The 14,484-nt window shown below is 35.7% G+C and overlaps 1 protein-coding gene across 2 annotated transcripts in view; it reads left to right on the top strand.

Moving 5' to 3' along the window:
* The window catches only part of ORC5 (origin recognition complex subunit 5), a 91,570-nt gene that overhangs the window by 36,243 nt on the left and 40,843 nt on the right, over window positions 1-14,484 (top strand). For both annotated transcript variants that reach the window (XM_002751686.4, XM_054237379.2), the window contains exons 9-11: window positions 9,387-9,439; window positions 11,348-11,460; window positions 12,941-12,988. In XM_002751686.4, coding sequence (XP_002751732.3) covers window positions 9,387-9,439; window positions 11,348-11,460; window positions 12,941-12,988 — 214 coding nt within the window. The remainder of the gene's footprint in view (window positions 1-9,386; window positions 9,440-11,347; window positions 11,461-12,940; window positions 12,989-14,484) is intronic.

Below are 14,484 nucleotides of genomic sequence, written 5' to 3'. Positions count from 1 at the left end.
CCTTGTAGTATAGGTTAAAGTCAGGTGTTATGATGCCTCCAGCTTTGTTTTATTTTACTTAGGATTGTCTTGGCTATATGGGCATTTTTTTGGTTCCATATGAAGTTTAAGGTTTTTTTTCCTGTTCTTTGAAGAAGGTCAGTGGTAGCTTGATGGTGTTAGCATTGAATTTAGAAATACTTAGGGCATTATGGCCGTTTTTATGATATTGATTCTTCCGAACCATGAGCATGGAATGTTTTTCCATCTGTTTGTGTCCTCTCTTATTTCCTGGAGCAGTGCTTTGTAGTTCTCCTTGAAGAGGTCCTTCGCATCCTTTGTTAGGTGTATACATAGGTATTTTATTCTCTTTGCAGCAATTGTGAATGGGAGTTTGCTCATGATTTGGCTCTCTGTTTTTCTGCTATTGGTGTATAGGAATGCTTGTGATTTATGCACATTGATATTGTATCTTGAGACTTTGCTGAAGTTGCTTATCATCTTAAGGAGATTTTGGGCTGAGACAATGGGGTCTTCTAAATATATAATCATTTCATCTGCAAATAGAGACCATTTGACTTACTGTTTTCCTAATTGAATACCTTTTGTTTCTTTCTTGCCTGATCGCCCTGGCCAGAACTTCCAATACTGTGTTGAATAGGAGTGGTGAAAGAGGGCATCCTTGTCTAGTGCCAGATTTCAAAGGGAATGCTTCCAGTTTTTGCCCATTCAGTATGATATTGGCTATGGGTGTGTCATAAATAGCTTTTATTATTTTGAAATATGTTCCATCGATACCTAGTTCATTGAGAGTTTTTAGCATAATGGGCTGTTGAATTTTGTCAAAGGCCTTTTCTGTATTTTATTGAGATAATAATGTGTTTTTTGTCTTCGGTTGTTTTTATGTGATGGAGTATGTTTATAGATTTGTGTATGTTGAACCAGCCTTACATCCCCAGGATGAAGCTAACTTGATCATGATGGATAAGCTTTTTGATGTGCTGTTGGATTCGGTTTGCCAGTATGTTATTGAAGATTTTTGCATCATGGATATTGGCCTGAAATTTTCTTTTTTAGTTGTGTCTGTGCCAGGTTTTGGTGTTAGGATGATGTTGGTATCATAAAATGAGTTAGGGAGGATTCCTTCTTTTTGTATTGTTTGGAATAGTTTCAGAAGGAATGGTACCAGCTTCTCTTTCTACATCTGGTAGAATTTGGCTGTGAATCCATCTGGCGCAGGACTCTTTTTTTGTTGTTAGTCATTTTTATAGCTTGTGAATATCAGGTAAGAACCTTAAAATTAAAGTTGGGGTATTTTTCTGATTACTTTGGAGGTATAGCTCTTTTTTATTAAACCATTTTAATTTGTCTTAATTATCAAAGAGTTACAGAAACAAAGATTATCTGTTTTTAGGCTGAGTTTATAGTTACATACTTTTGTGTGAAACCCTGATACCTTAGCTTAAAACCTCTTGTCTAGTAGAGACAAATATAAAACTACCTGGCCCATAAATCCCAGCAAAAATCTATGCTGACAATTCTTAAGACATTTCTGTGTTTATTTTATCAACAAGTTTAACAGCAGCTTGCTTATTTATTTTTATGTTTAAAAAATTAATTTATTAAACTACTGTACCAAAAAATCCTAAGTTCCCTAACCAACTAAATGGACTCCCTCTGGGCAAAGAGGACCCAGAAGAAACCTGAAAAACTAATCCTGGCCATGAGGGGAAGGGAGGCCAGACATAGCCTCTCCTTTTTCGAGTTTAGGCACCATCGACCAGCATTAACATTAAAGCTGATAGATCATAAGATGACAAAACAGACTTTTTGTGTCAGTAAGAAATCAAATTCCAACTCGTCTCTGATATAGAATCACATATCAGATAGCAGACACCAAAGGAAATCAAAGTGTTTTACCCCAATATATTTTTTGATGTATTTTGAAAATGGCCCTGTAAAGTCTTCTTTGATGGGGGAAATTTGCATCTGTAGAGAATCCCCATTAATGTAACTAGGCTTTCCCTTTCTGTGCCTTTCCCAGATAACTAGCTTATTTATTAAAGTTTCATTTAAGTCACTTGTCATTTGGTTTAATTACTGTATAGTTTAACAGTTTTTATTATTGCTTATTTAAGCCAATCTGAATAGAATTCCCTAAGGGATTTCTGGACAACTGTGCCAGATTTTACCATGTAGACACAACATATAACACAACACATGGATATATATATATAAACACAAACACATGTACACACTGGTTTATAAAAGCATAGTTGGAGCCAAACACTATTTCTGATAAAATTGGAACCTGTTCTCATGGCTAAACTTTATTTGTTCCAATAGGCCATCTTATGAAGACTGTGTACCAATATTTTGGATAAGGCAATTTCCATAGCAGTTTGATTTTTAAAACACTTCTTTTTATTCTTTTTTCAGTTTCCAGTAAGTTTAGGGTTACGCATTCTAGTGTTTATATTTTAGATAGGACTAGCTGAATTGTATAAAAAAAACATCTCCAAGTATCCTAGAATTAGTAACACATTTTTCTTTTGTTTATTGGTCTGGTTTGCTTGACTGGTCTGTGTGGATGGGGAAGCATTTTAGCTGGGTGTTTTTTGTTTGTTTGTTTTAGCTTTTTCTAGTCTTGCATGGCAGACAAAACATTTTTTATGCCAGACAGACATTTTACATTATTGCTCTGAGCTCAAGAATTTAACCTCTTTGATCTGAGAGCCTCTTATAAACATTGACCACTTCTTTTCTTTTAGAACATCAATTCTTTAATTAACTGTTCCATCACTCAAAGCAATTGTTAGTGAGGCAAACCTAAATTTACATTTCCAGAAAATGTCTAGGTTGTCAGTTGCCATGGAGCTGATATAATTTGTATAACAATAATTTGAAAGCACTCTAAGAGTTTTTCCCCCTTTCTGTCTTGGCTGGAATGCCATAGCGGCAAGTTTATCTCAATACCAGCAGAAAAAGTGACTAGATTCAAAGTAGGCAGGAAAAAAATAGAGAGGTAGAGAAATTAGAGTGCTCTACATATTTTAATTCTTTACTTGGTCACAGATTTTTAATAAGCTTAAAGATTTCAAATAATGGCCATTGTGCTCCAAATTTTCCTTGACGTCCTTTTGTTACCAGCGGCAAATCCATTTGGGCCTGCAGCAACCTCAGTTCTTTTCTTCACAGAAGAAAGAATTCTACCAAGGAAGTATAAGGTACAAGGAGAGACTGAGGCAAGTTTTAGAACAGGAGTGAAAGTTTATTAAAAAGGTTTAGAACAAGAACAAAAGGAAGAAAGGTATATTTGGAAGAAGGCCAAGCAGGCAACTTGAAAGATAAGTGCCCCATTGATCTTTGACTTAGGGTTGTATATGGTAGCATACTTCTGGATTCTTGTGACCCTTCTCTAATGCTTCCCTTGTGGTGGGCAGTGGCCTGCTAGCCCTTGGGAGTTGAGCATGTTTAGTGCGTTTACTGGCCTTGTACATATGCTCACTTGAGGTGTTCTTCCCTTACCAGAGGAATGTCCCTGGAAAGTCATATACTAGTTAAATGCCTCTATTTTGCCTCGTACTGCACATGCCTGAGCTTACCCACCCAACTCCTGAGATCTTATTGGAAAGCTGCTGATCACCAGTTTCAGGTGTTTCTGTCTATTGGGAAACTGCCTTTACATGGTGCCAGTGGTGACCAATTATTAGACAGACGGTGTGACAATAGGCTGCCCATCACCCTAGGGTTGCCTGACATTCCTCGTGCGGTAGGGGGAAGCTTCTCCTGTCCTGCTCATGCCTGACTAGCTACATTCTGTAACCATTTGCCTATCAATTAAAAAATATACCCAAGAATGGTCCATAATATAGCTGGCAGGAATCTCCAAAGGAAGATTGTTTTAGCATGCCTTTAGCATTTGAGGATCCCATTTTGTATCTTTTTAATCACTCAAGAGCAAAGAAAATCCTATAAATCTTATCAGGGAGTATTAGGTGTTTGGACCAGTGTTTTAGATGTTGGTGACATCATAGTGGCTTTTAATTAGACATCCTGTGCCCACCATCTAGAATGTTTATTTTTGCTTTTTGTAGATTCTTAGAAATAAGCAAGGGAAAAGAGCTAAATTATTTATGGATATGTGTTACCAAACCAAAATGAAACCAAGGTAAGATTTACAAAAATTTTAAACCCAGGTATGCAGATTAAACAAAATACTAAATTAGGCATGTAGAACCAGAAGTGAATTCACTGGAAAAGACATACTTCACAGATAGAACACAAATTTCTTAGTAACCAGAGTATTCAAACCAGAAGGACACTTGTCCTTATGCCAGAAAGAGATTGCCAGAAAAGCCAGAAAGTTGTTATTATCCCAAGAGGATTGTAAGACCCTTTCTTAAAGTGGCCTTAATCAGATCCTGAATGAATTCAAGAGTTTCCGTCAAAAAGTGGGAGGCTCAAGGCTCAGAGAAGGTGAGCCTTGGAAGCAGAACGTTCAAAGGGCTCAAGTAAGTACTATATGCCAGTTCTAAGAACTGTTGATTCCTTCTGAAGGTGATCTTGCTGCAGGTCTCACTTCAATATATCAACCTAAATAACAGAGAGGGACTCTAAAAGGAAATGGTATCTCTTTGAGAATGGGCATTATAGTGGAGATGCACACGCTGCACATTCAGGGAAGTAAAGGGAGACAAAGGTTTTTAAAGGAAGAATGAGGAGAATTACATAATTGTTTTGAGATAACTATTCATGGTTACAAGGTTCAATAACAAAGGTGGTACCAGTTCAGAGATGTACAGGCAGTTGCTAGGCAGACGTCCTCACAGGATTTTTGTATAAGGTTATGGTTACCTTTGTGCAAGGTTATGTTCTTTTTGGGTTTTTATGATAGTTCTTTTATCAAGCATTATTCATGAGAACTCTTTCTTCATGAGAACTCTTTCTTCATGGCCTTCCCAGGCTCTATTTGTCGAGGTTTTTAGCTCAAGTGACTCCATTGTTAAACAATTTGAAACAAAGCTTTTTTTTAACCTAGAAAGTTATAGGAATGTCAGTACAAGCTTTCTCATATTTATTCTAGATATTTGAATGATATAAAGAAAATTTGATTATAAAAGAGGTGAACCATCATAAATCGACATTTGTTTATTATTAAAATTTCTTAGTAGTGAAGCAACTCAGGAGAGACATGGTGGCACCTAGTGCATGAGAAGAACATGATTTTGATTTCTAGCTCAGCCATTGTCTGCCATGTGTGATTTTAGCAAGTCCTAAAACCTCTAGGCCTTTGCTTCCTCCTCTAACAATCCTTAAAAGATTTAAATAATATATCTGAAAATGATTGTGAATAATAAAGTGACTTACAGATATTAGATTAAGTCTAGATTCCAAATCAGTATAGGAAACCTAAAAACATAAACACTACCTGCTTTTCTTTCTAGTCATTTTTTTACTGTTTTTCTCTCATGAATGCCTTACTCTATCACTAACTACTTTTCCTTAATAATTTTGTTTGATTTCAATATAATTAGCTGATATAGCCTGTAATTCAGGTAAAAATTTAGTAGTTTCTTAATTAGCAGAAATACTACAAGGATACTATTATTCCTTTTCTCTTTTTAATAACAAAATCTCATTTGATGAGAGTTTTCTGAAGTCAGAATGAAAAAGCTTGTAATGTTTTCTTCTAAAGGTAGGAAAATTTTTTTGCTTGTTAAAATTATTCTTACATAATAATGAAGGGACTTCTAGTCCCATAGGATAATTATGGCCACCTAAATCCAATTCTCTTCATAGTATCAATAAGGACAGCCAACAGAACCACCTGTAACCCTTGCCTGCTGTATTAACATGAGTTAGAAATTGCTACAAACTTCAGTTTTTATGTATCAGTAGTGAAGTAAAAACTGAAACCAGCAAGGCCAGTTGTGGAGCTCATGCTGAGGTGAAAAGTCAAAGACTGAAAGGAAAAGAGAAGATTGTTGGGACAAGGGGTAGGTTGACTAGTAGTGGTGAAATATAAATGAAATCACTTGCCAGAAAGAGAGTTCAACACTGAGTAAGAAAGAAGTGAACAGTTCTGAGGCTTGAAGGATTAGAGCACTAGCTACTGGAGAATCAAAATGGCTTTTTTTTTTTTTTTTGAGATGGGGTTCTACTCTTGTCGCCCAGGCTGAAGTACAGTGGCAAGATCATGGCTGATTGCAGCCTCAATCTCCCTGGGCCCAGGTGATCCTGCCACCTCAACCTCCAAGTAGCTGGGACTATAGGTTTATGCCACCATACTTGTCTAACTTTTTGTATTTTTTTTGTTTTATGATAGTCTTGGGAAAGTACTGTTTTGATGGGAGACAGTTGATTGAGAAAGGTGTGATATTCCTTTAAGAGTTGGTAATGAAGGAAAAGAATGGAAAGAAAGGATAGAAATTAAAGATTCCTTTTGTCCCCCCAACAGAAATGACAAAATCGGAAGTTAAGCCAATCCCTCTTTTTCAGAATGGCACCACTTATTAAAGAAACTTGACTTCATTATTTTTACACAAGGGAGCACTTCAGAATTAAGTAATCTGTGCCACCCAAAAACCTTACTCCTGCATTCATAAAATCACCTGTTACTACTGCTTCAGGCAAATATTAGGCATTTCAATGAAAAGACAACATGAAAAGCCATGTAAAGGTATTATAAGAAGAAACAGAAAATATGAGTAAAAACAGTTCAGTTAATGAAAATTTCCCCCTTAACACCGAAAACAGAGCAGAGGAAGATTGCAATACAAAAGCTTGACTTGGTTTAGATTTTTTTAAAAAGCATTTTCAGGTATGTAAAGAATACTTTAAGTTTGAAATTTAGTAACTCAGAATAAATGGACAAAGAATAGGGGTTGTGAAATAAAAGTTGATTAAACTCAAGAGCAGAGTTCAGGCAATAGTAGTTAGTAATGAAAATGAAAAAGGGAGAGCAGATTCAACTGAGAACATAGGGGACATTGAGGAGAGGACCAAAAATAACCAAGAGAACAAAACTAAAAAAAGAGGTAAATATGACAGATTTACCTCTTTGTCTGATAAATGTGACAAATGTGATAGAGAAAGAAGATTTAACATATTTAATTGGAGTTCCTGAAGACGGAAAACAACAATAGATTGGAATTAAGATCTAAAATTATAATCCAAGAAAACATTTCAGAAGTAGAAGACCTAGCTTTACACATTAATATAGTTCATTTTCCCAATTAATCGAGAATGATCGATTCTGAAACTGTGCTTGTATATTGTACTGTAATAAATTATCAGAAATTTAGTGACTTAAGATAACACATAATTGCCATCTTACAATTTTGTATGTCAGAAGTCTAAAACAGGTCCATAGGACTTTCCTTCTAGAGACTCTTGAGAAGAATCTGTTTATTTGCCTTTTCTAACTTGCAGAGGCTGCCTGCATTCCTTGGCTTATGGTTCCATTCTCCATCTTCTAATCTAGTAGTATAGTGTTTTCTCTTCTCTCTGACTTGTCTTTGTCTTAGAAGGATCCTGTGACTATATTGGGCCTATCTGGATAATGCAGTGTAATATCTATCTGAAGATTCTTGACTGGCACATCTGCTAAGTACTTTTTACCCTGTAAGAATGTATTCACAGGTTCTAGGGATTTAGACTTTGATACCTTTGGAGGCAGGGCCATCATAAGCTGAATACAGAGACTTCTTGGAAAGCATTTAGACTTTAAAAATAACAGAAAAAAAATCTCTGAACTTTCAGGCAAAAAATATAAGTCACTTAAAAAGGAAAGTGAATCAGTAAAAAAGCAAGACCACAAATGCATCAACGATTTCAAGAAACTCAAGGAGAAAGGAGGTGTAAGCCAAATAATTTTATGTTCAGTCAACCTGTCATTCAACTATCAAGGCTAGAGAGAAGCAATATTAAACATGGAAGAACTCAGAGAACACTCCTTATAAGGCATTTCTTAGGACAACCTTGATGTAAAAAAGACATGACTGGAGAAACTAACAAAAGGATTGATGATGAACATTGAATGTAATTAAGTTTAGGTCAAAACTAAGATTAAGGTGGAAATAAGAGTAGAAGAATAGTATGTAAATATTATATATTCTGACAAGGTAGGAATATTAAAACTTAAAAAATGGGAAAAGAAGGAAAAGAGAATAAAATAAACTTGTTGATTGCTATACAGGTGAGAGATGGGTATCAAAGAATACTTCAAAAGCTAAAACTATTTTTTAAAAAGCATACTCAAAGAAGGCCCACAGTCATCCTTATCTCTTCCACTGTGTTTTTCTTGAAGATTTTGGATATTTAATTGTTCTATATCCAGGATTATTTTTAAATTAGCCCTGTATATTAGCTCATTATTTTTTAAGGGTTTTAGAGTTGGAGAGGGCCTTTGCATAGAAATGCCTTATTTATTTATTTTTTTTTAATGAGAAAGCTATTCATTTTTTCGAAGTGATGCAGCTACAACTGTCCTAGGTAATTCTTTTTTTTTTATACTATAGTGTGTTGCTTTATAAATTCAATTTGTCATATCATAATCACTTCATATTCTTAATAGTGTTTTGGTTGTTTAACAGTTTTAATTGCAAGTAAGGCCAGGATGCGGCCATTAAAATACCATGAACTTTGCAAGCATCCTATGAGGATTTGACTCATAGCTCCACTATGGACTGGCTAAGTGTCCTTGGGTAACTTAACCTTTGGGCCTCAGTTTTCTGGTGTGAGACCTACTCTGAGAAATTGCTATAGAGTTTAGAAATACTATATGACAATTGTATCTAATATGCTAACTAGAACATTGGGAGTTTTACTGAATGTTGGTGGATTGATTGATTGATTGGACAGAGGCTCACTCTGTCACCCAGGCTGGAGTGCAGTGGTACTGTCTCAGCTCACTGCAGCATTCACTTCCCAGGTTCAAGTGATTCTCGTGCCTCAGCCACCCAAGTAGCTGGGAGTACAGGCATGTGCCACGATGCCCAGCTAATTATTGTATTTTTAGTAGAGATAGGGTTTCACCATGTTGCCTAGGCTGGACTCAAACTCCTGGCCTCATGTGATTCTCCCTCATTGGCCTCCCAAAGTGCTGAGATTACAGGTATGAGCCACCACACCTGGCCTGGTTGATGTTTTTTAATAGCTACAACAGTGATCATAATAAGAGAGATTATTAAATAGCATCTAGCTATTGCTTTATAAATTTATGTCATTCTAATATATACATTGAATTATTTTGTACAAGTACAAACATGTATATTGCATGTACATATTTTTCTTTTCTATTTTGTTAATAAATTTAAAAATTTAGTTTTTCTAGGGCTCTGTTTTAAGTACAGCATATTGGTTTTACATTTTTAATCCATTTTTGCTCTTCTATTTGCTTTCAGTTCCCAGTGGGAAAAGCTACAGAAAGATGACACAGATCTGGGGCAACTGAAAGGTATCAAAGGAATATTGAGTCAGTTACCAGAGATGCTTCTTTAACTAATTATCGAGATACTAAAGTTAATACTAAGGAGCATTCAGTCAGGAAATAGTATTATAAAAGAGAATTTACTTTTTAAGCTATAATGATATTTTGATTAACGATTTTTCTTTAACTGAAGCTCTAATGGGAGGAAATAAAGTTGAGATACCAGTTTTTTATTTTGTAAATATTGGATTAAGTCATGAAAATCAAGCAATTTCTATTTCTTTAAATGCTTTTGTTAAAGCAATCTAATTATATGACAGTTTTGTCTCATGTTTATATTTCATGAGTTTTATGGAATAAAGTGTAATTTTATGTTAAGCAGTTTAGGGTATGCACTTTGGTGATTATGTTTTGAAAGCTTTGTGCTTTTTTTTCTCTAAGAAAACTGCTCCTTTGGATTTATGCCAAATATTAAATAGAACTAATTTGACTTTTAAAAATAAGCAAATATCAAAAATGTTGTTTTTTTTTTTTAAACAAAGGTCAGTGGCTGATGGTTAAAGAAAATGTATGCAATAGTGGTGTTAAAATGCTGTTTTGTGTTTTGTTCTTTTTAAATGCTCCAGATGCGGCCGGGCGCGGTGGCTCAAGCCTGTAATCCCAGCACTTTGGGAGGCCGAGGCGGGTGGATCACGAGGTCAAGACATCGAGACCATTCTGGTCAACATCGTGAAACCCCGTCTCTACTAAAAATACAAAAAATTAGCTGGGCACGGTGGCGCGTGCCTGTAATCCCAGCTGCTCAGGAGGCTGAGGCAGGAGAATTGCCTGAACCCAGGAGGCGGAGATTGCGGTGAGCCGAGATCGCGCCATTGCACTCCAGCCTGGGTAACAAGAGCGAAACTTCGTCTCAAAAAATAAATAAATAAATAAATAAATAAAATAAATGCTCCAGATGCTTTACAAGTGACTTCTAGTTGTATGTTTTTAGGAAAACAGATCGATGCCAGAGTAGAAAAAAATCTGTAATAATTGGTTTGCACTACTTTCTATCTGTTTGACCTTGAACCCAGCTCAGTTTTTCAATTGTAAAATGGGAAGAATATTTAGTGTTGTTACTGCAGAGATTCAAAGTGATGCTTAAGCAAAGCACCTAACACAGTATCTGACACATGGTAGATTTTCAGTAAATATCAGATTCCTTCCTTTTCCTTAGGAATTAGTGCCACTTGACTGATTTGTCCATTCCTATGGACAGTTATTTCCTATGTGCGAGGCAGTGTAGAGATACAGAAAAATGTTAGACATAGCTCCTTCAACTTAGTATTGTTTACTAAGGGGTATGATTTATGTACAGGGCTAAGCATTTTGAATCCAAAACTTCCAAATAGAAAATGCTCCAAAACTTTCTGAGTGCTGACATGAGCTCAGAGGAAATGCTTGTTTTCTTTGATTTTTCAGAATTTAGGGATATTCAACTGGTATATACAAATATTCTAAAATCTGAAAAAATCCAAAGCACTTCTGGTCCCAAGCATTTCACACAAAGTATACTCAGTTTGTACAGTTAACTGTTAATATAAGGCATCATGTTATGTGGGAATACTCAGAGTAGGAATTCATAGTAGAAATAAGTTTATTTTGGTGTGTTAGGGAAACATCATGGAAGGTTTAATGGAGAGCATGGCCTTGAGGGGAAGAACGCTAGGATTTAGACTTCAAAATGAGAGGAGCCAAACAAAAATAATAGATTGAGTAAAGTCTGTCATTAATGTTCATCACCACAATGCCCATCATTATGGTACTTTTTAAGGTAAGGAAGTAAGTCATTTTGACGAGAGAATACCGTATGGAAATCAAAAGTTAAGTGAGAAGAGATACTTAAAACCCAATGGTACCCTAATAAATACTTCATCAAAGTGTTTTGTTATATAGGTCTCTCAGCGCATACTCATGTGGAACTTCCATATTACTCTAAGTTTATTCTAATTGCTGCATACCTTGCTTCATACAATCCAGCGAGAACTGACAGGAGGTTCTTTCTTAAGGTAATAGTAACATACTTCTTTTTGCTTTATTTTTTGAGATCCCAGGAATATTTTGAAATTTCTTAACACTTGTAAATTTCTAAGGGGAAGAGATTAGAATAAGATTGCCAAATATGTATTTAGGACTCATTCTTTTAAGGCTTTAAAGTAATTTCTGAAATTTGAGAGAAGGTAGGCAGTTTCATAGAAAAGAAGAAATTGAATATATCTTAGGTAATAATTCTAGCTTTTAAAAACATGTAAAGTTTTGTTAAAAGTATGGAGGATGGAAATAATTTTAAGAATGGTAACTCTTGTTGTTCTAAAACTCTTACTATAGTGAATTATTGTCCAGAACACTAAAGAAGCCTTTCCTGTATATTCATTAGTTGGAGAAATCCCAGTTTAGAGTTGTTTTTTTCTTCTTCACCTACTGTGTTCCCATCACATTAGCCATTTTCCTTCCTCAAAACATTCTGATCTCTGTCTGTATGTTCTGTCTTTCTGGAAAGCTCCTTCTCTACTCTTCATTCTTCAGGCTTCAGTTTAAATGTTGCCTTCTCAAAGCAGTTCTCCCTGTCCTTAAATAGGACCTCTTTATTTTTTCCTTCCTATTTCATATGATGTTTGCTTTCTTCTTTGGACTTGGAGCAGTTTGCATGTATGTATGTACATATGTATGTATTGTCTTGTCTTGTGCTACACTTTAGGACTTTATTTTTTTGAGACAGACTCTCACTCTGTCATCCATGCTGGAGTGCAGTGGTGTGATCTTGGCTCACTACAACCTCTGCCTCCTGGCTCAAGTGATTCTCATGCCTCAGCTTCCCAAGTAGCTAGGATTCAGGTGTGCACCACCACGCCCAGCCAATTTTTGTATTTTTTGTAGAGGCAGGATTTTGCCATGTTGGCCAGGCTGGTCCTGAATTCCTGGCCTCAAGTGATCCTCCCGTCCCAGCCTCCCAAAGTGCTAGGATTATAGGTGTGCACCACTGCACCCAGCTATCTTTAGTTTCTAGAGGGCAGGGACCACATTTATTGTTTTCCCCAGTGTTGACTCCTGAGTGCCTAATTAAAATACTCTCCATCAGCGTTTATTATGTGAATTGTGCCTAGCTAAAATTCTCTCCGACAGCGTTTATTATGTGAATTGCCAGACTTGTTTATGAGATGAATAAAAATCCATAGCTGTTTGGAAGTTTCATTTTTATAGCAATATATATGCTGTACTAAATCAATATAATAAGTTCTTTTAGGAAATGTCACTATTTTATTTTAGAAATTCTTACTTTACATTCAAAAGCAGTCTTACATCCAATCCAAGTCTAAATGAAATTGGCCTAAAATATCAAGTTAAATATGTATATAAGGTGATAAGGAGAATAACAATTTAAAAACAAGATATATAGATTAGTATTATGTGTGCCATATTTTAAATACTGTTTTCCGGTTTTGTGGAATACTGTCTTTTCAACTTAAAATTTATTTTTCTTAATTGTAGCATCATGGAAAAATCAAGAAAACCAACTTTCTAAAAAAACACGAAAAGGTATTTACATTTTAATTTCTCTAATGGCAGAAACTTAAGAAATGAAGATAATATAGGGAATAAAGAAATCTATAATTATATTTGTCATTTAAATATAGGAACTTATTTATGTTGATAAGGTACTGTTATAATGTAATAGAGTTTTGTTATGTTGAATATAGTGATTGAAGGTACATTTATTTAAGTGAGCTGGTGCTGGAGATGAAAACTGATTAGGCAAAGTTTTTTTAGTGACTTAGTAGATGAAGTTTAACTTGGATTATTTAGTTAAATACAGCCCATTGAATACAGGCATTTTTCTCTTTTTTTTCCCCTTTGAAGCACCCACAACAATAACGTTGAAGAAATAAACAAAGTAAACTCATAACTACTAATCAGATGAGAGACCTCCAAAATTTGGAATTGCATGGTAGGGAGATATTGAGGTGACTAAGCAGATTAGAGAAAAGGCTGAAACCTAAGCCTCAAACTTAGCTGATTTGGCCTTAGGAACCTGGAGAAAGCTTAGGGATTAAAAACACTAAGTGTTTTGAAGGTGGGGTCAGGTAAGGTTGAAATTAGTGAAAGGAGCATTTAGACTTCACATCACTTCTTCTACCTTGTATGTCCAAACCACTGGTGGCTTCTCTTGTCAGAAGATGGAGAATTTTGAACTATAAAGTGCACTATAGAAACTGAGTTTCGTTTTTCTCATTCTTAGAGGCAGTTTTCCTCAATTCCAGGACTGCCTGACTCCAGAGCCTACAATGATGTTTACCACTCTTCTTGGACTCCTACAACAGACAGTTAATATCTAGAATTTTTATTATCTACTTTTGAAGCAGGGTCTCACTCTTTCGCCCATGCTGCGGTGCAGTGGCCTGATCACGGCTCACTGCAGCCTCCACCTCCTGGGCTTAAGTGATTCTCGTTCTTCAGCCTCCTGAGTAGCTGGGACTACAGGCACACGCCACCATGTCTGGCTAATTTTTGTAGTTTTTGTAGAGACAGGGTTTCACCAAGGACTCATCTAAGCCCAGGAGTTCAAGGCTGGCCTCAAATTATCCACCCCTCTCAGCCTTCCAAAGTGCTGGGGTTATAGGCATGAGCTACCATGCCCGACCTAATGTCTAGAATTTTTAAAGACTCATTAGAAACCAATAAGAAAAAGACAAAAATTTGATAGCCAAGTGGATAAATGATACAATAAGAAGCCTGAATGTCTAATAATCATGACATGATTATCAGCTTTATTCACTAATGAGAGAAATGCAAGTTGAAACAACAGCGAGATATTTCATACTCTTGGATTGACAAAAAAAAGTCTATGATTTCAAGTGCTGGTGATAATGTAGAGTGAGAGTCTGCCTATTCTGCCAGTTGGCAATATCTACTAAAGTTAATATGTGAAGTTAATGTTAGTATTAGTCAGGATAGACTCGTTATGCTTGTAGTAAGAAGCAAACCCCCAACCCATGTTGGCTTTACACACAAAAAAATACTTATGTTGCTTACAA

Source organism: Callithrix jacchus, chromosome 11 (genome assembly GCF_049354715.1).
Source record: "Callithrix jacchus isolate 240 chromosome 11, calJac240_pri, whole genome shotgun sequence".
Classification (NCBI taxonomy): domain Eukaryota; kingdom Metazoa; phylum Chordata; class Mammalia; order Primates; family Cebidae; genus Callithrix; species Callithrix jacchus.
Note: the sequence above shows the minus strand (reverse complement) of the source record. Positions and strands in the feature narration are given on the sequence as shown.